The 25,640-nt window shown below is 40.3% G+C and overlaps 1 protein-coding gene across 7 annotated transcripts in view; it reads left to right on the forward strand.

The window, feature by feature from the left end:
• Positions 1–25,640, forward strand: part of LOC146333220 (transcription initiation factor TFIID subunit 4) — a 122,000-nt gene that overhangs the window by 37,087 nt on the left and 59,273 nt on the right. For 6 of the 7 annotated variants that reach the window (XM_084720977.1, XM_084720994.1, XM_084721012.1 and 3 more), the window contains 3 exons: positions 7,960–8,129; positions 16,523–16,653; positions 21,759–21,884. In XM_084720977.1, the coding sequence (XP_084577103.1) occupies positions 7,960–8,129; positions 16,523–16,653; positions 21,759–21,884 (427 nt within the window). Of the gene's footprint in view, positions 1–7,959; positions 8,130–16,522; positions 16,654–21,758; positions 21,885–22,078; positions 23,260–25,640 lie in introns of those variants that run through there. The other variant, XM_084721003.1, reaches the window with a different exon arrangement.

The following is a 25,640-nucleotide window of genomic DNA, read 5'->3' on the forward strand; positions in this document are numbered from 1 at the left end:
AATTTAAATTGTTGAAACCTGCAGAAATCCTGTACTTAGTAAACACTGCAAAAAGCGTGCATTGAACTTATTAAGATTTCAGCTGGACCTTAGTTGATTACTGATGTCTGAAACCTCTCAGTCTCATTTACTGTTTATTGTTGGCTGCGGTTTTTCTTACCTGAGGATATAAACACACTGGAACGGAGCTCAGTGTTGCGGGGCGATCGCTCAGACGTCATTGTGTCTTCACACCACGTCCAGAAACCTGCAGCATGAACATGATGACTTGACCTGTGCACAGAGGTGGCTGGCTGCGCTGTTTCCTGTAAATCACAAAGGAAGAAATCAGGAGTTAGAGTCACTTTACGAGTTGTTCAGAGTCCCCTGTGAGTTTCTACTGAGTCTGATCTTCAACACTGCAACATGCCATTAGCTTGATGTAGGCAAGTCAAGGCAGATTTATTCATGAAAGTATTTTTGATGATATTTGAGAGAAAGAGATACTTGAAAGAGGAGCAAACATCCTTTTAAGAACGAAAAAGAGAATCAGCTGTGTACGGCCGGCCTGGTCAGTCAGCATTTACCAGCCTCTCACCCACTCAGCCTGCACCATGATCAGCTGTAGTCGGGGGACTGATGTGTGTATGGCTGTCACTCTGAGCCACTGGTCCCAGCGGGCCAGCTGTAGCACAAACACACACATACACACTGCAGGGCTTGTGGGGTTTCCAGTGCAGCTACAGCCTTCTGTGTAAGTGCTTGTGTGTGTTTGTGTGTGTGTGTGTGTGTGTGTATGTGTAGTTTACAGTACAGAGTGAAAGCAGCTGTCTCTGCGCACCCCCCCTCCTCCCCTCCTCATCTCTCTGTAAACACTCGACATCCGCTGTAATCACAGGCGAGCCAGCCGAGGCCCTCAGCCCTCTGCCAACCTCCGAGCTCAGCCTCAGCCCCTCAAATCCAGCCCTGTCCTACATGGTGGACACACATCCATGCGCATAAACACACAGACACTAGTTGCACAAGAAAACACACACGTGCAGAATAAGGAACAAAACGTTTTGTTCACCAATCGCTGTTGCCAGTGGATCTTAAAGTCCACCAGGCCTTTTCCGTCATTTACCGGCAAAGTGAGTTCATTCTGCCCTTGCGGTTACATCCTTTGTTGCTCTATGAATTGCTATGTGATGTCTCTGTTTTGCTAAAAAAGGGCTTTACAAATAAATGTGACTCAATTAAAACTTAAAAGTGACCTCCCAAAAATTGTTGATGGAGAGATTTGGAAACTCAGCAGCCACAAGATTCGATTATGTTCAGATTGGGTGCCGTCCCACAGTGCCACTATAAAGTTGCTCCAAAATATCCATGAAGAAAATGGTGGCACTCCAAAATGCTGAAAAGACAAATTAGAAAAATATGGAATACTGATATATTTTTGTTAACTGCCACATCAAATCAAGGCTTTTTGACATACAGTACAATGCACCTTCATCAGAACATCATCCACATTACAGCACAGTTTTTAATGTTTGGAATTAATTACAGCTTGAGTGTGGGTGGTCCACTGAATTAACTAGAAGATCGGTAGAGTGCAGATCTCTGCCAGGTAATCCAAAAAGAATATTTGGATGTTGCCCCCTTTAGATCACACAATTTGATTAGTAAAAGGAATTTAATTGCATATTATTATTATCATTTCTGCCAGGGGATCATACGATCGCTTCTGTGTGTGCATGATTGTGTGCGTAATCAATAGACCAACATCTTATCTGCCGCTAATTTGAACATGACTGGACTGTCCAGCCATGTTTTGTACACATTTATGACTGTATGCTGAAGGACCTCTCACAATTTTTGAAAAACCTTTAAAAACCAACAACTGTGGCCACAGGCATTATTGTTCCAGGTTATCCCATTCTTATGAATGCAATATCTGCAATACTTTGAGGGACGCTTGAAACAATTTTGAGGAAATTTCTTCCGAGTGTTCCTGGGAAACCGCCTTCACCGGAACAGGATGGACATGAGGTGAACGTGAACTTGACGTTTGACCACTAAAATCTAAGTTCATCCTTGAGTCCAAGTGGGCACTTGTGCCAAGTTTGAGGGAATTCCCTCAAGGTGTTCTTATATCACATTTACATGAATGGGATGGACATGAGGCCACACTGACCTTGACCTTTTACCTTTGACCACCAAAATTTAATCAGTTAATTCTTGAGTTCAAATGGTCATTTGTGCAGTTTGAAGGAGTTCCCTCCGGGTGTTCTTGGGATATCGTATTCACAAGAATAGGATGGCCCTAAAACAAAATGCCTGTGGCCACAGCTGTCTCCAGCATGGAGCCATAAAAAAAAGGAATTTTAAAGTTTTTCAAAAATTGTGAAGCACAGAGGCCCTTCAGCATACAGTCATGAAGGTGCGCAAAAAATTAGGCTGATTGGCCCATTAGTATTAAAAAATAGCTGCAAACAAGCTGCAGGTTCATTGATCAGACTCACGCACACACAAGTGATTGCATGATAACGATAACAGTAACTGACTAAACATCCAGCAGCATTCATGTTGCTGAGCTTGTCGGCCCGTCTTGTGCCACCACTGCCACCAGTGCTCTCATCCATTTGGGTCATGAACACACATCCCATCAGCTGCCCACTGCACCCCCGGCTGCTTTGTGGTGAATCCTCCTCCAGTGGTCCGTGTTTCACAGTGTGGGTGCAACGAGCCTGCGTGGCCTGGGTGTTAGTCACAGGGATCAATCAAGGCCCCCTGCCAAGGCACAGGGACCTTTATCCACCGGCGTGGGGGGTTGGTGTGGTGGTAGCGATGGTGGAGAGGGTGGGGGAGATCTGGATGCACCCCCTATCTATCCATACACTCACACACACACACAGCCTCTAAATGGCAATGCAAGCCTCTCACCACCTATGGCGTGCCCTCTGTGAAACACAAGCTTGATATGGAAACGACATGCATATGTATTCATGTGACCGGCGGCGCCATGTCCCCGAGCCAACCCAAACCAATAACTGAGAGGCTGCTCTTTAGCTTCTGTGGAAGCTAATTACATCTCTGCTTTATTAGTGCAGAGGTATAGTCGGGAATATTTTGCATTTCATATCTCATTCCCTCCTTTTAATGTCAGACCTGTCTTTGGCATTATCATTTGATTTGAGCCCCAGCGGACCCAAATAGCCAGAAATCCAAGAAAAAGAAACACTGATAATATACTCTTGATAATACCAGTGTTCTTGGATACTGCTTGATGTTTTATGTACCCATACAGTGGTTGCCAGTGTAGTAGTCTCCCCATGCTGTATTTCTGTTGATGTTTTTTGTATGTTACTTAATAGATTAAGTGTAGTTTTTCTGCATCAACACTAGTTATGCTTGGACTGTCAGCTCTGGTGAAAATGAGACAACACTTAACTTTGGTCTTAGGGACTGATCTATATCATAGCTGTCGTTGTGCCAGTGTCATGTAAAAAGTCAACTACTTCTATGATGTCATATAAGCCAAGCCTATTGTTTAATATAAAGAACCTCAAGATGATACTATGCTTTTCTGCCCTTATTGCAGTTTATTCCCTTTTTATTAGGGTTATTTCTATATGAATAGATCACCAGAGGCCACATAGCTGCATTATATATTCACTTTTATGTTTATGTTTTTTTAAATAGGGACTTACGTAAGCATATGGTGTTCATTGAATAGAATAATGCTACATATAACATGTACATTTCTTGGAGTGTTTTTTATCCATTACACTTTACAAAGATGTAGTTAACTTTGCCATTGTCATTATTATTTGTCTCATTATTTGAAAAAATGATTAAATCATGTAGCTACCAAGCTAGCTATGCCTCAGATTTACAACCCCTTGGGTAAATCGTCTTTCCAACCAGGTCATATCTGACAGAAAGAATTAATATCAAAGTCATATATCCTATTTTACAGAGATAATCTGATCCAACCTGTTGTGTTGATCTCTGCCAACCACAGAACTTTGAGTGCCTCGTGTAACTTTGCATGGTAGAGAAGAGAGGAGATTTGTCTAAACAGGATTCTTGTTCAGCAGATCAGATTCTTTTTTTTTTTTTATTCAAGATTTAGACAGCAGAACTTTAGTCAATGTTTCAGCTCTCAGACAGTTTAATGATTCTGAAATAGATTTTGAAGGGTATTTCTCATGGCTATTAAAATCCCAATGAGAAGTAATCATACATTAAACTGTGTTTAGTTATCTAGGCTGAGAATGTGTTACTGACACAGTCTTTCATATCATATAAAAACAAATGCCAGCAACATTAGTGATGTGCTTTTATTGGTTTTCAGACACTGATAATGTTTATTACCTGATAAAACAGACTTTTTACATATAACTGAGGTCTTCTGCATCATGTTTCACTCAGTAGAACTCCCATTAAATAAAACAGTTAATTAAAGAGTTAAATGTGTAAACTGCATTGTTAAGGCAAGGGAGCATCACGTTTATTTACTCTACATGGAGCTAAAATTAATACTGAGGTATGTTAGATCTACGCTGAACGAGTTAGTGTCTGTAAATGACTCGTAGTAAATCATAAATTATCTCTTAGAAGGCGTAGATGTTTACTGTGAACTCGGTTCTGTTAGATTTAACAATATGTTAAAAAATGTTAACAAAGCAAGGCAACACACCGTAATCCACACAGAACTAGAGCTAACATTATACTAACATTAAATTTAGTCCTAAAAAGGAATTAAGATATATACATGTTTTTGAATTAATCAACCAACACAACTGATGTTTACCTTCGTAGACACTGTGGGAAGGTGTGCAGGTGTGATGATTCGGTCTTTTTCTGCACATCTTAAATCCACAAGGCACTCCATCCTAATTGGGAACGATAACAGTCAGTCTTTCTTTCGGTTAAAGTTCCCACAGATTTTTTCTTCATTTCTTCTCACCTGGCTGCTGCTGGAGACTCATCATTTAAGAGGCCAGCTGCTAGCAGCAACTAATGGTTTCATTCGGCTTTTCAAGCTCGCTGGGTTTATCAGTAATTTCAGATGGCTAGCGATTGTCAGTGAGTGCTCAGCCAAATTTTTCATGGACAAAATGATACATATTGTGAAGAATTTTTGTCTATTCTCAAACCTGCTGAGATGGTCATGTTGTTAAACGATCATGTCCACAGTGTGGTTCATTGTCACCATTGCTTAACATGTGAAAACCTGGTTCTATTACAGCACCAAGGTGTAATACCTGTTGTATTCTATGGCGGTTCTTGTGGTCTTTGTTTCTCTTTACACAGCCTGGTGTCAGTACAGTGTTACACACATGATGAGGTCATCTACCTGTCTGCTACATATGAAGCTGTGAAAGTAGCAGCGTTTCTTCTTTATCTGAGTGAACATGGCCTCGGGCAGGTTTCTTTTTAGGACAGGTTAAGTTATCCATGAGGAAGTGATGAAGAAAGGTGCGCCGCCTGAGGTGCAGCACAGGGTATAATCCTATGTATCCATGCTTGTGTTGTTGTGTAGATACTCTCTGTGAAGGCATAATTAGACTGAGTGCTGGAGGAGAGGAGGAAAATAGGAGCGAAGGTAGAGGTGTGTGAGGTTCAGGGAGTTGCTCTAATCGTCTTTGTCAACCTCCCGCTGTGGTGTCAAGTTTCATATCGGCTCTCTGTGGCCGCACCAAGGAGCAGGAGGGCCGCGGCGGGGTGGAGTTGGCCGACGGTGTGTGCCCACTCCGTACACAAAAGCACAGCGACGCACGCACAAGCTCTGTCGCAACCAACATCGGTGGCATGAACGCAAATGACTGTGGAGGTGAGCCAGTGAGTGGCGAGAGGCCACTCTGTGTGTGTTCTGTGGTTCTTTGTTCCCTCCGTCAAAGCCACTCAGAAAATCCTCTGCTCGCTCTGGGCCAGTCCTGTAAGCACAACACGTCAGCGCTCAGCTAATTCAGGCCAGAATCACAATCACTACTTGCCAAGTACAATAATTGTAGGGGAATTTGTCCTGGTGACAACTCACAAAGAAAGTTACAGCCTCTCAAGGATGTGGGGACCTCAATGACTGTCAAAAGCAAAGAGCTAAACACAATTCTGCATGTTAATCCAGTATTAGGCCCATGAGAAATGACCAGTACATCAAGAAAATACAAAGCAAAGGGTGGCAAAGCCATGTACAAATTGAGTTTGTTGACATTAGTATATAGGCAGATTCATCACAGCCCCGTGCCAATCCTCAGGAGCATCCTTACCGAGCTTAACTCCGTCCAAATGCTCTTCATCTCCCCGCCTTGCAGAGTGCCGACACAAAGAGACCCTGGAATGGGAATTCTGTGCCATTATGACCAAAGCATAGCACTCACTCACAAAACTAATGCATATTGTCATCTGAGGAAATATTCATGAATACAAGCAGGATCTCAGAATATATTTTGATAATGTTTGTGGGTGTGAGCACAAAGCTATTCCTCCATGCCCAAACTCAATTATTTTTCCATAGCGGAGCAGGCGGAATTGTGCCTTTTAGATTTGGATTTTTTCCTTTTTTTCTTGAATTCTGTGATGAACATTTCCCCCTGTACTACAGGCATTGTTTCTGCCAACTGTGGAGGCTGTAGACAGAGCAACCACTAGGAGTCGCTAATGTCGCGACAAGGACACAATCCCTAAAGGCAGTTTCCCAGTTGGGCCATTCCCCTGAGCTATCCGGTTGCCCTAATCCGCGCGTGACCTTCACTGCCTCTAGCAACTTTACTTTTAGTTCACCCTGGATAGGTGAAATTTTGTAGAAAAAGTGTCTTGTGCCCCTCTTGCAGCGTTTCCCCTAGCTTTTTCGCTCTGGGAGGGAGGGTGCCTGGGCTGGAAAGAGCGTGGTCCGTCGTTGGCGTCCCTCTCGGGGACCCTCTCACCAAAGGACCCCATTACCATGATTACAGAGCATTTGGACCTGAATAAACAGTTAACACTGATTTGTGTTCACATTTTTTTATTTTAGCAGTGGAACACTGTTTTTATTTAATTATTCATTAATTTATTTATTCATGCATCTATCCATCCGTCCATCAGGCACGGCGTTATGGGTGGGCCTAACGGGCCTAGCTTTTTTATTTGATAAAGAGAACACCTGTTATAGGCCCTTTTGATTAAAATAAAAATTGAATAATGGAATAAAAAAAAATCTCCAACTTGAATTTCTGGGTGGAATCCTGTTGGCAGGGCGGGGGTGTCTGTTGGGGGGGGGGGGGGGGGGGGGGGGGGGTTTCAGCAACATATACACTTCCCATATACACTATAGGGGAAACACTGTTCTTGTATGATAAGCAAATCTTGCAAACTTTGCGTTCGATATTTTTGCTTGCTCTTGTGAAGCTTAAAGTTGGAACATTTGTCCTTAATATCTCTATTGGAGACAGTTTATATTTGGATGTGAATAGTTGCATGATATATGTGCATTTATGCTTCCACAGTTTGAGAAAATAGCTGTCTTACATTTGCAGCAGTGTTACGATTGTACCGAATCTCCCATGAAATCATTGTCCCTGAGTGCGCCAGGGACAATGATTTTTGTATGATGTTTGCGCAACTAGTGCAGGCTACACCAGTGGATTACTGGTACCCATGAAAATGGAATGTAATATGGAGTCATCATATTGCTTTGTCACTATTGAACTCTCCTACCATCAACTTGATTTTAAGATGTATGTAACTTATTTCATCAAGGCCAAATGCCTACCTTGTAATACTAACAAAAGTGAAAAATCATTTCTGTGTCTGCCCTTTGATTCGGGTCCGCTCCCAAATAAAGTTGGTTCCTCCTTGGCCTGTGCTACACCCTTCCACAGGGTTTCATGAATATCATGCCAGTAGATTTTTCAGAATCCTGACAAACAAACAGCACAGATAACATAACCTCCTTGGTAATAAGATGTTCTCCATTGTATTTTGTATTTTACTAATCTTCAGTCTCTCATCTTGCAGGGATGATGATGATATCAATGATGTCGCCTCCATGGCCGGGGTGAACCTGAACGAGGAGAGTGCAAGAATACTCGCTACCAACTCTGAACTAGTAGGAACGCAGATCCGCTCATGTAAAGACGAGGCCTTTCTCCACCCGGGACTTCTCCATCGACGAATATTGGAAACAGGTACGACGAGTCTGCCGTGTGCCGTCTTGCTGTACAGCAAAGTTGCGGCTCATAAATATTTAAAGGTCCAGTTTCTAAGATTTGATGGTAGAAATTGGCAGAAATTGAATATAATATTAATAAGCATGTTTTCATTAGGAATCGTGTTTGCGTTACCATACAATGAGCTGTTTATATATACAGTGGCTTTGAGTCCTCCTCCAAGGAGGCTGCAATGTTACACCATCATGTTTCAACAGTAGCCTAGAACAGACAAACCAAACACTGGCTCTAGATAAAACCTTTAGCATCGCATCTGACACGGGTTGTTTGTGATCTGCAAGTTCACCACTAGATGCCACTAAATCCCACACACCGATCCTTTAACTGTTAAATATTCTTAGCTGCAGTCAGAGAAGGCTCACCTCTCAGAATTCAAGCGGTTATTTTATCAGTAGTAAAAATCTTAATGTTGTATCAGTGTTCCCCCACCCTCCCACTCCAAACAACAAACCAAAGCTGAACATCCAGGCCGTAGTCGTGATGAAATCACTATCTGTTGTCTTTTGTGTTCGGAACATGTTGTTTCTGTATTTATAGTGTCATCACTAAAGACAGTTTTGATTTTCTCTCCTACAGTGGTTCAGGCTGAGCCTTTTCTTGTTTGGCCTCGGTTTAAATTTGATACACTTAACAATTCTTTCACCTCCTTTAATGAATTCTTCAGTGGCTGTCTGAACTCACTGGACCCCAGGCACACACATAAATACTTTATGGGTTTGTCTTTTGAAGGCTGGCTGTCAGATTGTCCTCTGGACTAAAGGAACAGAGTTTAGAGGAATGAGACTTGGCAGTGAGATTTTGATTCTTTCTCTCTTTTTAGTGGATCTTGACACTCTGATAGCACACAGTATTGCGTGTGCTAATCGATACAAGCGGAGAAGTCTTGGTTTGTTTTCAGCAGCATCACATGAGAGCGATAGTGTCTTCATTACCTCTTTTTGCTACCGGCACTCAATTTTATTGCTTGAAATATACTTTAGGCTCTGGCTGCACAGTGAAACCTGTGAAAACGTATAATGAGCGTTATCACTCAAAATAAAACTGTGCCTAGCATCTTGCTCCTGTGCATCAGATCAAAAAACACACAGCATAATTCCACGTGACGGGAAGTCTAGCGCCCTCATCTTGCTTTACCTCAATTAAAGTATCTTTAGTGTAGTGCTGAGGCCTGCAGGTCATGTTCTGTTACGTGGACTCTCGGCGTGGTTGTTATCCCGTCACCTTAGGGCAGAGGGCTTGTTTAAAAATATAAATCTTTCCTCAGGGGGGGCACGCAGCATGATACAGGGCAGGAGGCTAGGGCGCCCCCTGCTGGGGAAGTGGCACTTATGCAGCTTTGTTGTGTCAGTGATTGGCCTCTCCACGCTTTCAGCTGACAGCAGTCCGAGGGAGGCTCCCCCGGCCTGCCAGCTCCACTCAATCAGAACGCCTCGGCTGCTCCTCTTTACTGTACGAGCACCAAGTTCCACTCTGCTCTGCCTTCTCGTTTACATCCCGCTAAAACTTCACCGTGACCTTTCCCGGCCTCTTGTTGCCCCCATAAAAAGATGCATCTTTCTTTTCTTTGTTACTTTTGTCTTTTCAAACCAGAGCGGATGTCCTGTTTCCCTGTTCTTTCCCTCTTTTCTTCTTATTTCAATACCGATTCCAGGAGAGGATGTCAGATGCCTCTTTCTATCCCCTTCTTTATTTTCTTCTTTATGTCTCTCTATGTCTCGTTTCCTCTCCTCTCTTATTTATTCCCTCCAAACAAACACTTGTGCCACCCTACTCTCCCAAACCTCTCTCCCTCCTTCACTCATATCTCTTCAGGCTGGTCCTCGAGTCCTTGAGCTGGGGAGGATAGGAGAGGAGAGGAGAGGGGGGCAGTTTCATTTGTGAAGCTGCAAAACATCCCCCCCTCATCTCAGGAACTAGAACACAGGCACAGCTGGAGTTCTCTAGAAAAGCTCCTCAAAGTGATGATAGTCCACTGATACCTTAAAGGTCCACACACACAATTGTGCACATGCATGCACATGGACTTATGAAATCAATTTATACATGTGGACAGACATAAGGACTGATGTGACATTGATACCCAAGGTAACAGGTAACTGATAAGGTAAAATAATCCAATTACATGAAACAAAAGTGACAAATAGTAAATTATATAAAATTATTTAAAAAGACAATCAGTAAAAGGGAGAATGCATTTGTATAAAAAAGGCTTTAAGAAGTGGCTTAACAGATTCAGACCAAAATCCCTGGAAAAGCGCATCTATAAAAATATGTTTTTAAAAGAGATGATAAGGAGCTTGCCAGTCTGATCTCCTCAGGGAGGTTGTTCTAAAGAGTGGGGGCAAATAGAAAAAGCCCTGTCACCCTTGGTCCTCAGCCTGGGTATAAATATAGCTTGATAGTACAATCGAATAACTCAAGAAAAATAGGAGCATTGACACCAAAAATGGTCGACTCAGATTGGATGCTTTGTGCTCTCAAGCTAAATTTACTGCAACTTGAACATGATTCACTTTCAAAACAAGGGAAGTGCCTCATGCAGCGCTCTCATCATGTCAGTTTTACCATGAAACTAGCACGACCTGCTACTGGGGAAAACACTGGTCAACACAAACATGTCAGCTCTCCGATTGTAAGACATGAGCTCCAATCTCTCTCTGTTGGTGTAAGAAATAGTGGAGTGTTAAACCGTCAAATAATATATGTGCAGAGATAGATGTAAATATCTTGGAGCACTGGCCCCACGGGCCACCAATCCCTCAAATTTGGCCAAAGTACATTTTTGGTGTCTCAAACGTAAACTTATGTAAAAGCAAAACAGAAAAAGCAATTTGATCAACTTAAACACAATGTTCTTTAACTTTGTGTCATCTACTTTTTCCCATTAATTGTGATGTGATGTTATATATTTTTCCTCTGGCCTGTAGTGCTATTTATCCAACTTTTTTGGTGTGAGTTGCAGAGTTTTGGAGATATCGGTTGTAGAGATGTCTGCCTTCTCTCCAACATAATGAGACTAAACGACACTCAGCTTGTGATCTTCAAAACACCAAAAAATCTATTTGAAAATTCAAAACCAGTATCTCTTTCCAAAAGTCATGACCCAGTTCTTCAAGATAACCCAAAGTAAAAGAAGGAATTCTGGTAGATTCTAAAGTATTTTTGGTAGATTATACTGCAAAAAGAAAGTATTTCTTACATCAAACTGCTCACAACAAAGTCTGTGGATTATCTTGAGCAACCGGCTTATAAGTTTTGGAAAGGGACACTGGTTTTGAATTTTTGAAATGTATTTGTTTTTGGTGCTTGGTGCACCACAAGCCAACTGCCATTTAGTCCCATTATACTGGAGAGAAGGCAGACATCTTCACGGCTAATATATCCAAAAACTCTGCAACCCACACCAAAACAATCTAGAAGGATAATAGCACTACAGGTCGGAGGAAAAATGTGTATTTTCCTTTTTGTGGTGAACTGTCCCTTTAAACTCCTGCTTCCATTTACTCCTTCACTAAATTTTCTTTGCCGTTTTTTTTCCCCGTGTCATCCTTTTGTGTTTCTGGTACTGTAAGGACCACATTAGCAGGCTTATACTTCAGCAGGCCCAACATACCAGTAGGTAGTTGGCAACAAATACTGTTTGCCATTTTCACATAATTTTAAACTAAAAGGCACAAAGGAATCGTGATGTATGTGGAACTGTAACATTGTGTTGCAGAAGGCTTTGAATACGGTGATAATACTTGGTGGCCACAGGGGCTACCTCCTTGGAATATCTGTTGGCCACAGAGAGACATTATGTTGCCATGGGCCGTGGTTAATTTGTGCACAATGGCATTATCAACTAATATAATTACCAGTGCAGCTATTAAACTGCACTATCTAACCTGCTCCTCCAGCTTGTTAGCTTCCTTCAGTAACACATCACAGCCAAGGAGTGCTGCAGTCACTTACGTCTCTCGTTGCTTGATACGAATGTTAGCTGCTTGAGCTCGGTTTAGAGTGAATCTTTACTGGAACAGACACACTAAATAATCAAATCGCTATGACAAGCAGCTACATCCTGTTTTTATTTCACCATGCCATGGCATTTTTATGCTTCATCTACTATTAGATTAGAGTAGCATCTGTACTATATGCATTGCCTCTGCTTTACCAAACACAATATGATGTACAGTGAAAATTATTCCAGCTGAGATCATGATTTCTTCCAAGAAAAAGTGAATTTCTCACTTCAGGTGAGGCAGAGCAGCTGCTCCAAGTGGAGTTCAGGAATATCAGGGTCTTTCGTTGTTAAGTTTGTGTGGGCAGAGGAAGGAAAGAATCGCATGGTTGCGGGTATTACAGATATAATTTAGTGTAGATGGGTCATTCAGGACCTTTTCCACGTTCAGTGCCAGATACTTTTCAGGGGGACCCTTGTTGCCATGGATACCATTCATTTCTATACTAAATAGATATTCAAGTTGCCAGGTCTCAGTGCAGATTTTGTCTATCCAATGAATTTCTTTATGTTGTTAAGTGATGAGCAGATAGCTAGAGTGTACAGTATATAGTATATGTACAGTGTAGTGGTATATGATATTAGCTAGTTTTGTATGATGAGAACAGAGCAGCTTGACACAGAGAATAAAGGAAAAATACTTATACAATCATGCGATTAACCTTGAAAGTCACTCATAGATATGTTAATGATTAATCATTAATCATTACCATTTCTCTAGAGCTCACAGGTTTTCTGACATTTTGGTTTATTTACCTTGTTAGAAATGGCAGTAATTGAGCCCCAGTTGACATCACTTTGTTTTGCGGAACTGTCTGTTAAATAAGTCATTTCAGGCTAGAACCTCATTGTTGTTTTATTGTTCTGTTTCTTTGTTTTTGTTTCCTAAATTAATGTGTCACAAAACCAGTGTGCCACTAGACTATTTTGAATAAAACTTAAAGTGACAAAAATAGGTCCATTCATTACCTTATTAATTATTAATGATTAATTTATTATTGATTGTCAACGTGTTCAAGTTTTGGTTAAGTAAAATGCACAAAATTTGCAACCTTATTACTACAGAACTCTTACTTGATATCTCCTTAAAAGAATTGCAGATACATTCTAATAAATCTTATCTTAATAAGCTTTGCAAGTCAGAAAGGACGGAAAAGAAGCCCTTGACATCCTGAAATTTTGGATGACATCTGTTTCTGTGAAGTCACTCACATCATGACCACACCGCTCCTGGCTTCAACTCCACATCCACACACACCTCCTCACAAAAGTAGCGGCCATTGTTCCATGAAATTAAAAATTTGTCTCTTATTTCTCCTAGGGCTGGGCGATATGGACCAAAAGTCATATCCCGATATATTTAGGCTGAATATCGATATACGATATATATCCCGATATTTTTTCCGCAAAGTGAGAGCAAATGTTCAGTCAAGGTCAAAGCTAAATATGACATGTCACAAGTAGTTTTATTGAAACTGGCTATTTCAGTGAACAGTGGCAAAATCAAATGAATAAATAATAAACAGGTTTCTTCACATGGTTCATGAAAAAAAATGCTCAGTTGTTCAAATAATAAAATTTAAACATAAATACTGTACCTTTTTTGAAATTAAAGCTCCGTGCACATTTAAATAAAAATATATCTTAAATAAAAATAGCCTATAAAATAAAATAGGCCAATCTTTTTCTGAAATAAATCTATTCATGAGAAAAGTACAATAAACATTTTTTTTAGTTTGACAACAATAAATGGCTTATTGAAATTGAATCCGACTTGTTCCACAGTTGCAACAGGGACCATATCTTTTGCAATGTGATAGGACACCGCTTTCGTTATAGTACACCACTTGTCACTTTTCTTTTCATAAGGCACACTGCGGGAAATGAGGCTCGCAGTGGGCTTTGTTTCGGGGCTGGAGCTTTTTAGGGTTGTGGATGGCTTGCAGCTGGGGCTTCTGCAGCGCGCAGCTTCACACACTCTTCGTACTGCAGTTTTGCCACTGTTTTAGGTGGTGAAAAAGATTTGTAGTGCGTCCACCCCTGGCTGTAACTTGTTTAGCGCATTCCCTACATATAACGTGATTTTGTTGCTCATCTGATACTTTAAAACCAAACCATCTCCAAATTACTGAGCCACTGCTTATTCGTTTACTAACCAATTCCTCCTTCGCGCGCTCTGCAGCCGTTGTTGCTTCCTCCATGCTTGTTGAAGAGTGCCGGAGTGTCTCTCCCTGCCCCTCTCCCCTCTGTGCACGAAAGAGGAGGGGCGCGCGGAGCAGTGCAGAGAGCTCCGGGTTATCAGCGCAGCAGAGCAAGGATCACAGCGCAAATTTGAACTATATCGATATATACGATATAGTCTAATTCCATATCACATTTAAAAATATATCGATATAATTTTTATATCGATATATCGCCCAGCCCTAATTTCTCCTCATCCTCGTAATCATCTGCTAACGAATTTGCTGACTTCCACTGAACATCGGCGTATAAAAGAAACTGTAAATGTTGACTTCAGCGGCCTCCATGTTTACTGTTGTGTTTACTCTTTCCAAAAATCAAGACCTGGTTGCTTAAGATAATCCACAGACCTTGTTGTGAGCAGTTTCATTGTTGGAACTAAACTGGTGCTTTGAGCTCCATGTTAACATCAGCATGATAACAGGCTCACATGACAATGCTAACATGCTGATGTCTAGGAGGTATAATGCTTCCCATTTAGTTCTAATAATCACTAAACATAAAAGTACAGTTTAGGCTGTTGAATGTAACTAGTTTTGCAGGTATTTGGCCAGAAATCAAAGTATTAAACAAATACAGTATTTACCTGATGGTGGTGCTAGATGAGAAGTCATAAAGTCACCCAAGTCACTTCAATTGATGGTGAAGGGGAGATTTCATGGCAGTTTATCCAATTGTTCTTGAGACATTTCACTTGAAACCACAAATGTGAACCTCATGGTGGTACTAGAGGAAAACTCAGAGGATCGCCAGATTCATTAAAATATGCTGTTTGGAAACCAAGAATATCTGCACCAAATTTAATGACACTCCGATACTCGCTGAAATAGTTCAGTCTGGACCAAAGTGGTGGACAGACCGACTGACAATCCCTAGAGGCTAAAGTGCAAAATATTCACCCAACTGGAGATGTTACAATCTTTGGTGCAGGTTTATTCCTGTTATCTTTTCTGTCTTTCTTGTAGAAATTAAACAAACCATTAGACCGGCCCGGTTCATTAGTCTGTTTCTAGCTGTGTTATTGGCCCCTTTCTCTAGGTGAATAATGATGATTTGTATCAGATTGTACCATTGAAGAGCAGTTGTTTTTGCTCAAAGAAATGTAGCTCTTTGGCTCTTAAGTCTCTTAAACTTTCTTTGAAATATTAATGTCCCTGAAAGATCTTATTTTTTAGAAAAGCTGAAGCCTATTAGTGTTTTTCTTTGACCTTGTGACATTGCCACATGTATTGCCACTGTAATTATAAGGCTAACAGGGCTGCCTCCATCCATTTCAAAGCCTGAGCGGGTGAGGAGTATATGTATTGTTCAGCTGATTTAAATAATTGGTGTGGTTTACTTAAAAGGGTGCCAGAGAGAAAATTATGGTAATGGAATAATTTAAAAGGAAGTTGGAAACAGATAGTAACCCGACCAAAGTCTGTCCTCCTCTCTTTTGTTATGACTTCAGATGAGTTTTGCTCCAAGGAAACTAAATTATCCTTCTCCTACGAAAAGAGATGGTCAATGTCGTTTACACACTTGAAGGAGCTTAGCTAGTAAAGCCACTCTGGAATTTGCACTAAGACTGTGAAACAAATTAACTTTTCTCTGTGATGAGTCCTATTTCTGGGAGTTAATTGCACGTACTAATCCAGACAGTTCTTCAGTGTGAATGTGTGTGTGTGTGTGTGTGTGTGTGTGTACAGTAGGTGTGTATGAGCAAAAAGTTGTGTTTTGTCTACTGTTGTGTTTTTATGAGTTGTTCGGTTGTGTGTGTTTGCAGTGAAACAATTACCTTCTCCATGCTTAGCTGTTGTTTTTTTCAGGTTGTGGAAGCAAGAAAAATGATGATAAAACAATCACTCTCGACCTGTTTATCCCTGTAGTAAATTAAAAGGGATAATAAATGTTATTATAAAAACTCCCAGATGGTAAAGGAGAGGATCAACATTTTAATTGGGACAGAATCACTGAAGTGAATGAGAAATCTGCTTAAGCACAAACTGTTGCTGATTCTTGAGAAAGAGGTGTTGAATTGATATTAATGATACACTGATCGGGAAAAGTTAAATGTTGTACTAAGTGTGTCTGTCTGTGTGTGTGTGTGTGTTTGTGATGGTCACAGCCAAGAAGTTTGGCGTCACAGAGGTCCCTATGGAGGCAGTGACGTTCATCTCACACGCCACACAGTCACGACTTCGTACTGTGGTAGAAAAAGTTTCGACTATCGCACAGCACAGACTGGACTCCTGTAAGGTAGGAATGAAAGCAAACACACACACACACACACACACACACACACACACACACACACACACACACACACACACACACACACACACACACACACACACACCTGCAAAGTTGAGATGTCCAGAGTTGATAACATTTCTGTTAGAATCATTCAATGCATTTTTATAAACCTATTCCATTTCCAATCAGTCTACATGCACCAACTAGAAGGACTGCAACTAAGTTGATTAGTCATCGATTATTGAAATGATTAATCAACTGGTTGCCCCAAAAAATGCAACTCCTGTTTTGAATTTTTTCACCCGAGTTTGAAAGAGACAGAGTCACAGAGAGGGTCGTGTCCAGAAGGGAAGCCCCAATCCTGCAAAAATCACCAAAGTGATCAGTACAAATCTCGCAAGAGTTCTGCAAATCAAGGGTTCCCTTCTAGATACAACCGAGAGAGAGGAGCACAAATAAAAATCCAAAAAGAAAAATTCAGTTTGTGTTGGGAATGAATATAAGGGAATTACTGACATTCAAGTCATGTTTTTTGTTCTTGATTCTGGCATGTACGCAGTTGTCTTGGCTTTTAACAGCAATCTAGCCTAGTCTTCAATAACCAATGAATGGCGACAATTAAATTTGTTGGCAACAAATTTTGCCATCAATTTTTGTTGACTATATCGATTAATCATTGCACGCCTACCAATTAGCAGCTTAGCATACAAGCTAATGTATCGCAAATAAAAATGACCAACTTTATAGCAGAAATAAAGAAACAAACAATTTTCGTCTCCATAGATAATTTCCCTTTTACCCCTTTCCTTGATAATTGTATGGGGGCTGACTTTTTATATAACTAACCTGTTTAAACTATATTATGGCTTGAAGCTATGCATTATTAAGGGCATGCCTACTTTGAGTGATGAGTCAGTGCTGTCAAAAATTTCTAGCCACTAGGTAGCCACTTCATTTGACTGCCTCAGCTCAACTCATGGTTCACTCTTTGCACATTTTTGGATTAGTGTTGAGAATGGTAACCCTTCAATTGTGAAACTCTTGAGAGATTTGTGAGATCTGTACTCATTTCTTCATATTTTGAAGCAGCTTGCACATGGGAGAAGTTTGCCTTCACTTTACTCTTTTAGAAAGTGTAGAGTCTAAAAATAAAAAGTCAACATTGATTTTTTTCTGTTTCATATTGGACGTGAATGCTAGTCTCCTGGGTGAAAGTCCTGTATTAGACCCAGGACTCGCATACCTATATGGAGTCTTTCTCACTGTGTCACCTGACTTCCTGTAGTCTGGGCTGAATCAAGAGTGCACGTGCAAGCTTTTTGCAAATCAGGGTTACCATCTAGACACAAACAGACCACATGTCAAAGGATCTTTGAGTAAGACCTGAACACCCCCAAGTTGCTCTGAAAGGGCAGGCCAGTGCCTCACACAACAGCGTGAGGGAGTGAATCAGAGCCTAAATTGTGTAGTGTGGGTTATTTGGATTGTGTTTGAATTAATGTTTGTTAGTATAATTAACAACTCTGGAGATATTAATTTATTTTAAATAGCAGCATCATCAACATCACTTGTGATTTATGTTTCTGCTTTCAAATCCTGTAAATTATCCCTGAGTGAGCCACCATGCTTACTTTCTTGTACAGAGACTGTTGATGCCACATAATCTTCAGATGGCATGTTGCATGTAACCGAGCAGCCCCTCTCATAAACCAGCAGTTTGCAGTTTACACTGGATCAAAACTCGGGGGATTTTAAATCGCTGGAGTTGGGAAAGAAACTTCATCAGGACATTCAAGCACACACATATATAAACACACAAACTTGGCGTGCTTGTATGCTCCAACATTCCCACACAGACACATAGGGGTGTGCAAACAAATGCACTTTTATATGTCTCACAGACGGTGTACCACTAACATAAACACATAAAAGTTAATATAAGAAATATTTTTTACCCTTGAGTTGATAAACAGGAGAGCTCTGACTTTTCAGTCAGCCAAAACTTGAGGAATGAAAGAACTTGTAAGCGCTCGTCTGCCTACACCTGCGCACTTTTGTTGTTATTGGTGACTTCATGTCTCGTAACTATACAACCACATTTAATTGGTGTACATTAAAGCACAAACCCGTCGCGACTACAAGCCTAAATCTGGGCGTTGTTGGGAGAACTGGGGGGAAACTTTGAAAGTGTGTTTTTTCCTGACACCAAGAAGGGAGGAAGAAGAGGAGGAGGGAGGAAGAGCATCGCTACAGCTGTCCCCATCTTGTTTTGTGCTCCTTCTTCTTCTTCTCCTTCTTCTGTTCGTTTCGTTCTCCTCCTTTTTTGTGGTTTTGTAAATGAGGTGTGTGTGTGAGAGGCATGAAGCTCTGTGAAGCCACTCTGTTGACATCAGCGAAAAAAAGAGAGAGAGAGAAAAAAAAGGGAAAAGACCAAAAGACAAAGCGGCCTTAAAGAGCAACCGGGCTTCGGCAGCGGCGGCAGGAGCTACGGCAAGAGTGCAGGCTCAGCGCTGCAACAAAGAGGAGGGAGGCTGGATGAGAGAGAGAGAGAGAGAGAGAGGAGGGGGACGGGGGGGAGTGTGGAGGGGTGCTGGCGATGAGCCTCCTCTGATGTGTCTTTGTGCTCTATGCCACCCAGCTTCTCTCATCCACTCATGGAAACACACACAGACCTGACACACACACACACACACACACACACACACACACACACACACACACACAGATGGAAAAGACAGTGATATAGAAATCAAGCGCGAGAGGAGAATAGAGCTGCACAGGAGACACACAGACCCACACAAACATGTGAAATACGCAATTATCCTATTAACTTTTGATGACCTACAAAAGTTGTTTTTACACTTGGCTTTCCATCTCCCAAGTGGGAGGTGATGCACCACACACAAAGAGAAGCGTCGTCTGTAAACAGAAAAAGTTAAGTGTGTTCAAGTCTGTCGTCGTGATCAGAGTGGTGGTGTTCCACATGAGCTGTGTCTAAAAGTTGGTTTAACCAAGTGTGTAGTTAATGATGAAGCTACATTTCATGCTAATCACAGCATCCCTGACTTATTTATTAGAATATTTTATTGTAATCATAGTAGAAATGCACGGTCAATATCAGGAACAGCAAGTTAATGTCTGATCATAGGAAATTTATACTATTAATGTTTTATTCCAATAAAGTGACAGCAGATAAATGTTGCTATAATAATATCTGATTTGACAGATTATGTCAAAAGATATAAGTTGAAATCTTAGGAAAAATGCCAGACCTTTTTAAACTTGATTTGCAACCATTAGTCAAATAATTATTAATTAAATAATTATTCAACTGAAAGAAAATGAGATTCCAACTGTTTTGATAATCAGTTAATAGTTTCAGTTACTGTCAAACATTTGCTGGTTCTGCTGCTTCTTAAATGTGAGGCTTTGCTGCTTTTCTTTGTCATTTATGAATGAATGAAAAATCTGTGGGTTTGAACTGCTGGTTGGACAAAGGAAGCAATTTGAAGTACAGCCAGATTGATATATCAGTCCAATATGGGCCTGATGTGGGCGTAATATAGATATATTGATATTGGCATATATATTTACCGATACACACCCGTATGGAACCTTTTTTACAGAACATAAAATGCTGGAAGCGGTGCTTAGGGTGATTTAGATCGTGCACAAGCCACATAGAAAATGTCTAGGTGAATATTCCCCTCATGTCAGTCGGACTCTTTGAAGAGTCAGTTTGGGCTCTGGGAAACAATAGAACTTAGTTTTTTCACAGTGTCTTTAAGAGTCAGGAAAAACTGTAAACCTGAAAATAAAATAAATAAGTAAAACATGAAAATAGTAGAATGCTCATACATAAAATGCATAATTTCTTATTATCAGTCCTACTTAAATTGAGGGCAGAACCATGTATGCATAGCCCTCTTGTAAAACCTCTTTTTTACCTGCTCAGTCACTGCTTCTTTTGGCATATCAGTGTTTCCATATAGTGCCAGAATAGTAAGTGACATGGTTACTTACATTCACAGTGGAATAGTACTGAAACGAGTGATGGATTAATCTTCTGTATTTGTCAGTCTACAGAAAAGTGATCTACAAGCTAAATGGCCAAAGGAAAACGGTGGTGCAAATTTCTTAACGTTAATGGGTTTGCTGCATTTGTCTTTTCGCTTTTGGACTGTCGGCCATACAAACAAAATAATTTTAAGACCTCTGACAAATGTGGGACGGTATTGTGATAATTGAAGACAGAAAATTAAAGGATTAATCAATTATAAAAATAGTAATTTGTTGCAGACTTAACAGCCTAATAAGAACTGATCATTTATCTGCTTTAGCACTATACAGTGTGTACTTAATTCATGACAATAATTAGTACGTTGCACCTACAACTGGCCACATGAATTGTTAGGAGATTGGTAACTTGGCCTCTTTTAAGTCTCATGTCTCTCATTTTTTTCTCATTGATGTCAGACAAATACAGGATTTCCACAGGTCCAATAAATCTGAATTTTAGGCATAAAAAATGTCCTAAATACTTTTTGATTTTGATAGGTCTTAAAAAATGATTGGATTATGAAGGTAACGTTACATTTATGAAGCTGCATTAACTTCAGCTGCGCTTTTAAATCTGTGTGGGGGAAATTATGCAGCTTGCTCTGAATTTATCAGAACACATCCAGCTCACTTCATGCTCCACCTTCAAGTGTGGAAAACACAACAATGTATTATTACATTATGCAGTTTGGACCAGCAAAAATACTATTAATGAGAGATTTAATAAGAGATTAATTAACATACTTTTTTTTGCCAGTGTGGATGTGAAATAATCAGGTCTCACTTGTGTTTTAAAAGTCTCAAATTTAACTTGTTGAAACCCAGAAATATTCTTTTACCCTGTTCTCACATGTTATAGCAATTTACTTACAGTAGATAATGTGTTGGGTTTTTTAATTTAGATAACTAAGTATGTATGTATGGACTAAGGGCTGCCCTGAATTTCTGAAAATTGTGCCCAAAGCCTCAGGAGCAGCGACCAAATGGTACTCTGAGCTTTTTTTTCAACTGTTGCCGTCGCAGTGATTTTCTCTCTGTCTCCTTGTCAGGATGATGAGTGCTATGAGCAGTCCGCAGACGTTCGCTCTCAGCTTCGCTTCTTCGAGCAGCTGGAGAGAATCGAGAAGCAGAGGAAGGACGAGCAGGAGAGAGAGATCTTGCTGAAAGCCGCTAAAGTAAGTTATTGTCACCTCCCCATCCTTCTGTGTGTGTGTGTGTGTGGGAGAGAGAGTTGTTATGTCCCCCATGCAACAGTGTGTTTTTGTGTACGGCTGTGTGTATGTGTGTGCATGTTGCTCCAGCGCGGGCCCTGACAGATGAATTAGAGTGTGACACCAGTGGATGAAGTGACCTCCCCGTGTCCTCCCAGGCTCCTGGCCCCAGGGCTCCTCTGTCCTGGCTCTTCCTCCCCGGACACAACGAGGAGGGGGGACCTCCTAGACTACGCAACCACCATGCACCATGCCGACACACACACACACTCACTCCCATGTGCAAGCTGCAAAACACCGCTCTATCACAAGCCCTGATAGCTCAGGTGAAACAGAGCATCAGATTTGAAAAAAAAGAGTCAGATTTCAATATCAGAGAAGCCATCATGTGATTGATCTATCAATCTTTCTATCAGTATACTGATGTTGTTTTAAACATCTGGTGTGAAATACTAGGATAACTGCACCGTGCACAGGAAGTACTGCATTTTTTCCAACAACAGTAACAGATATTTGTTTGGAATAAACTGCATTAGTAATCATGAACAGAGATAATTGCTCTGTTTAACCTTTATGATCAGAAGTTCCAGAGAAAAAGCCTCATAATACTGGCCGCGGTGCTTGATGTAGGCGTGGTCTTTAGAAACAGCACAAATACACCACAACAAATTTATTCAAACACAAACATAACACAAGTACTACTTTTCCCTGAATCTTGAAAAATGGTAAAACTTAATTCATGGATCTGTAATTAGTAGATATAGAAGATTATTAAAGAATAATCTAATCACCATGATTTCAAGTTACCAGCTGCTGGCACCTAGACTACCACCAAGGCAGAGGATAATTTTGAACCATCTGGAATAGAGCAAGCTTTGTATCCAATATTAAATGTGCTACAAGGAGTTTTTAATGGTTATGAAATGGTCTCAATTTAATACTGAAGCCTCTGTATGATCTACATAAGGAAATGAGACAATCGGTAAGAAGACTTACTATTTCTAGTTGTTGTTCTAATAGTTGTTCTTAATGCCTGCCACCTGGTTGGATTCCCTACAAAATCAGATGAAATAATTTATGGCACATAAACCGGAAGAGCCCATATTTACATTTTCCCAAGCAGAGTTACAATGAGCACCATATTAGCCACTTAAAAGGAAGCAGGACGAGATTTTCTTCAGATAATTTAAATTTTTAGGTTGTATTTTGTGGTAGTGGCAGTGGAAACACTACCAACTTTGTCTAGAGAGGCCTCCAAAATCAACACAATATGAAAGTTCCTTGTAGCCACCTTAATGAGCAAACCGCAAACATTGTAATGATGATTGTGTTAGGTTTCAGTTCAGTTCAGGTCCAACAGAGTCGGGGTGCTGCTACTGTGCATGTTGGCTCACTGGAAAGGCTCTGCTACACTAAATGGAACAGGACCTTCATTACTATCATTGATAACACCTGTGTTAACCCTACTATTTCATACCAATGTGGCTGCTGCGGTCTATATAGACTTATTTAACATCATTTTATTCAGGGACATAAGTGCAGGACTGCAACTAACAATTCTTTTCATTGTTTATTAATCTGTTGACCATTGTCTTGATTATTTAGTTTGTTATTTGGTTGATAAAATGCCAGAAAATGGTGAAAAATGAAAATGATGAAAATGCCTTGTTCTGTCTACAAACCCAAAATATTTACATTGAAGAAACTGAAATCAGAACTTTAACTTAACCCTAAAACCTTCTTTAAAAAATACTCAAACTGATTAGTTGATTACTAAAATAGCTGGCCATTAATTTAATAATCAGTTCCTAATGAAATTATCAAATGACCTTTTGTCCTCTGAAAAATAGTATAAATTGTTGCTGAGTGTAGGTGTCACTTTTGTCTCGTTTTCTAATGACACAATAAAGCATACAGACAGGAATACCTGCACTAACTTTGCAAGAAAGTATTAAAACTACTTATCTCCAGCAGGGTCCTTGCATTGTGACCTGTCCACTCGTCTGATCTCAGCCCTGTGCATGGACAGACATTTGTTTATCAGTTAAAAAAGGTCTTCAAATTTGGAAAGATCACCACTGAACAAAAAAAGAGAGAGAGAATCTTTTGCAAATGAAAATGCCTCGCGGTGCAACATTAGCAGAAAGCTAGGTTAATTTAATTAATTTTGAATGGAGCCAATGTCCCACAGTAAAGATTCTCATTGCGGCACACCTCACCGTCTTAATTGCATTATTACGCTCCGGTCCTGCCATGCAGGATATTAGAAAATCCTCTAGTTGATGAACACTGGCCACCAAACCTCATGACCTGTCTGTTTTTTTCCAGATAGCCTCACTGCTGGTTGTGAATAAAGACATTACCTCAGCAGGAAAACGGCACTGTGAAGTGTGTTGTTAAAAAAATGAATAGTGACGCTTTTATATCCCCTGTCAGGGCCCGGTTCTACATGGTTGAGCACTGTAATCTTTTTTTTTTTTTTTCCACTATGAACAGTTCTCGTCATTAACAGGATTAGTGAAGAACTTCTGCAAATTTAGCCAAGTTTTTGTTGGGAGGGTTTACCTCGGGGCTATTTGGATTGCATGAGCATCGTTGAGTAGTTTGACTTCACCTCAGAGCAATGTCTATGGCTTTTTGGCCCCTGTTGCCATGGCGTTTCAGTTCAAGGAGAAGTTTGGAAAGCAAGTCTTTGCCTAATGATTGTAAGATATATTACACCACCACACTGCCTGAGAACATACTGGTAGTTTTTCTGTTTCTATTTAACTATACATGCTATATCTTCTTCTGTATTATCGTATGGAGACAAGCTGTTGTTTCATAACAGGGAAAATCCATCCTAAAATACTGCTGAAACATTTACTGGTTATGTAATCTGTGTGTAGCATTGTTCCATTTTTCTTTTCTTTTCTTTTCTTTTCTTTTCTTTTCTTTTCTTTTCTTTTCTTTTCTTTTCTTTTCTTTTCTTTTCTTTTCCTGTCAATGCTCCCAATGATAACTATCAAAACCTTAATTTGATTTGCTCTTTAAAAAGACAAAAGAGAGCAAACATTTTTATTTGCAGTCTCCATGTCGGACCAAAATTCAACCATTTTGCAAGGAGAAATCCATCACTGAATCCATTATAAATCTCAAAACTCCAATATATTATGCAGCCAGAAGACATATTGCATAAGTGGCTCATCTCACTTTTTCTCGACATGCAACTCTTCAGCTCTCATGTTTAAAAACAGATGTAAAGTGAAGCTTGATATTGATTCATTGGCTATTCGGAGGATATCTGTGTTCCCTTTCAGTAATTTGTAAAGTAAATGAGAAAAAAATATATTGATAAATAAATGTATCAGCCATTACTGCAAGAGGAGTGATAGGAATGCAAGTTTCACCCACTGGACTTAATATTTAGGAGAATATATTGACAGAATAAACTTCTCTCTTTCCACACACACAACTGATAGCTCACAGCTAAGTGAAACAAGTACAACCCTCTGGGGTTTTAAGAAGTAAAAGTAGACAAAACTAGTCAAGGTAAAAAAAATAACATGCCATCACAGTCACTCCTGGAATATGATCAACACCACAGATTGATCATGTGCTGTAGAGGACTGTATTGAAGCAGGGCAACTCTTTTCCTCAGTGTCCTGAATTCCACTTTCAGACTTTAGAACCACTGTCTCAAATTAAAATTCTTTTTTTTTTTCATTCTGAAATTGCTGC

The sequence above is a fragment of the Lutjanus erythropterus genome, chromosome 1, assembly GCF_056507025.1.
Source record: "Lutjanus erythropterus isolate fLutEry1 chromosome 1, fLutEry1.hap2, whole genome shotgun sequence".
In the NCBI taxonomy this organism is placed as follows: Eukaryota; Metazoa; Chordata; class Actinopteri; order Lutjaniformes; family Lutjanidae; genus Lutjanus; species Lutjanus erythropterus.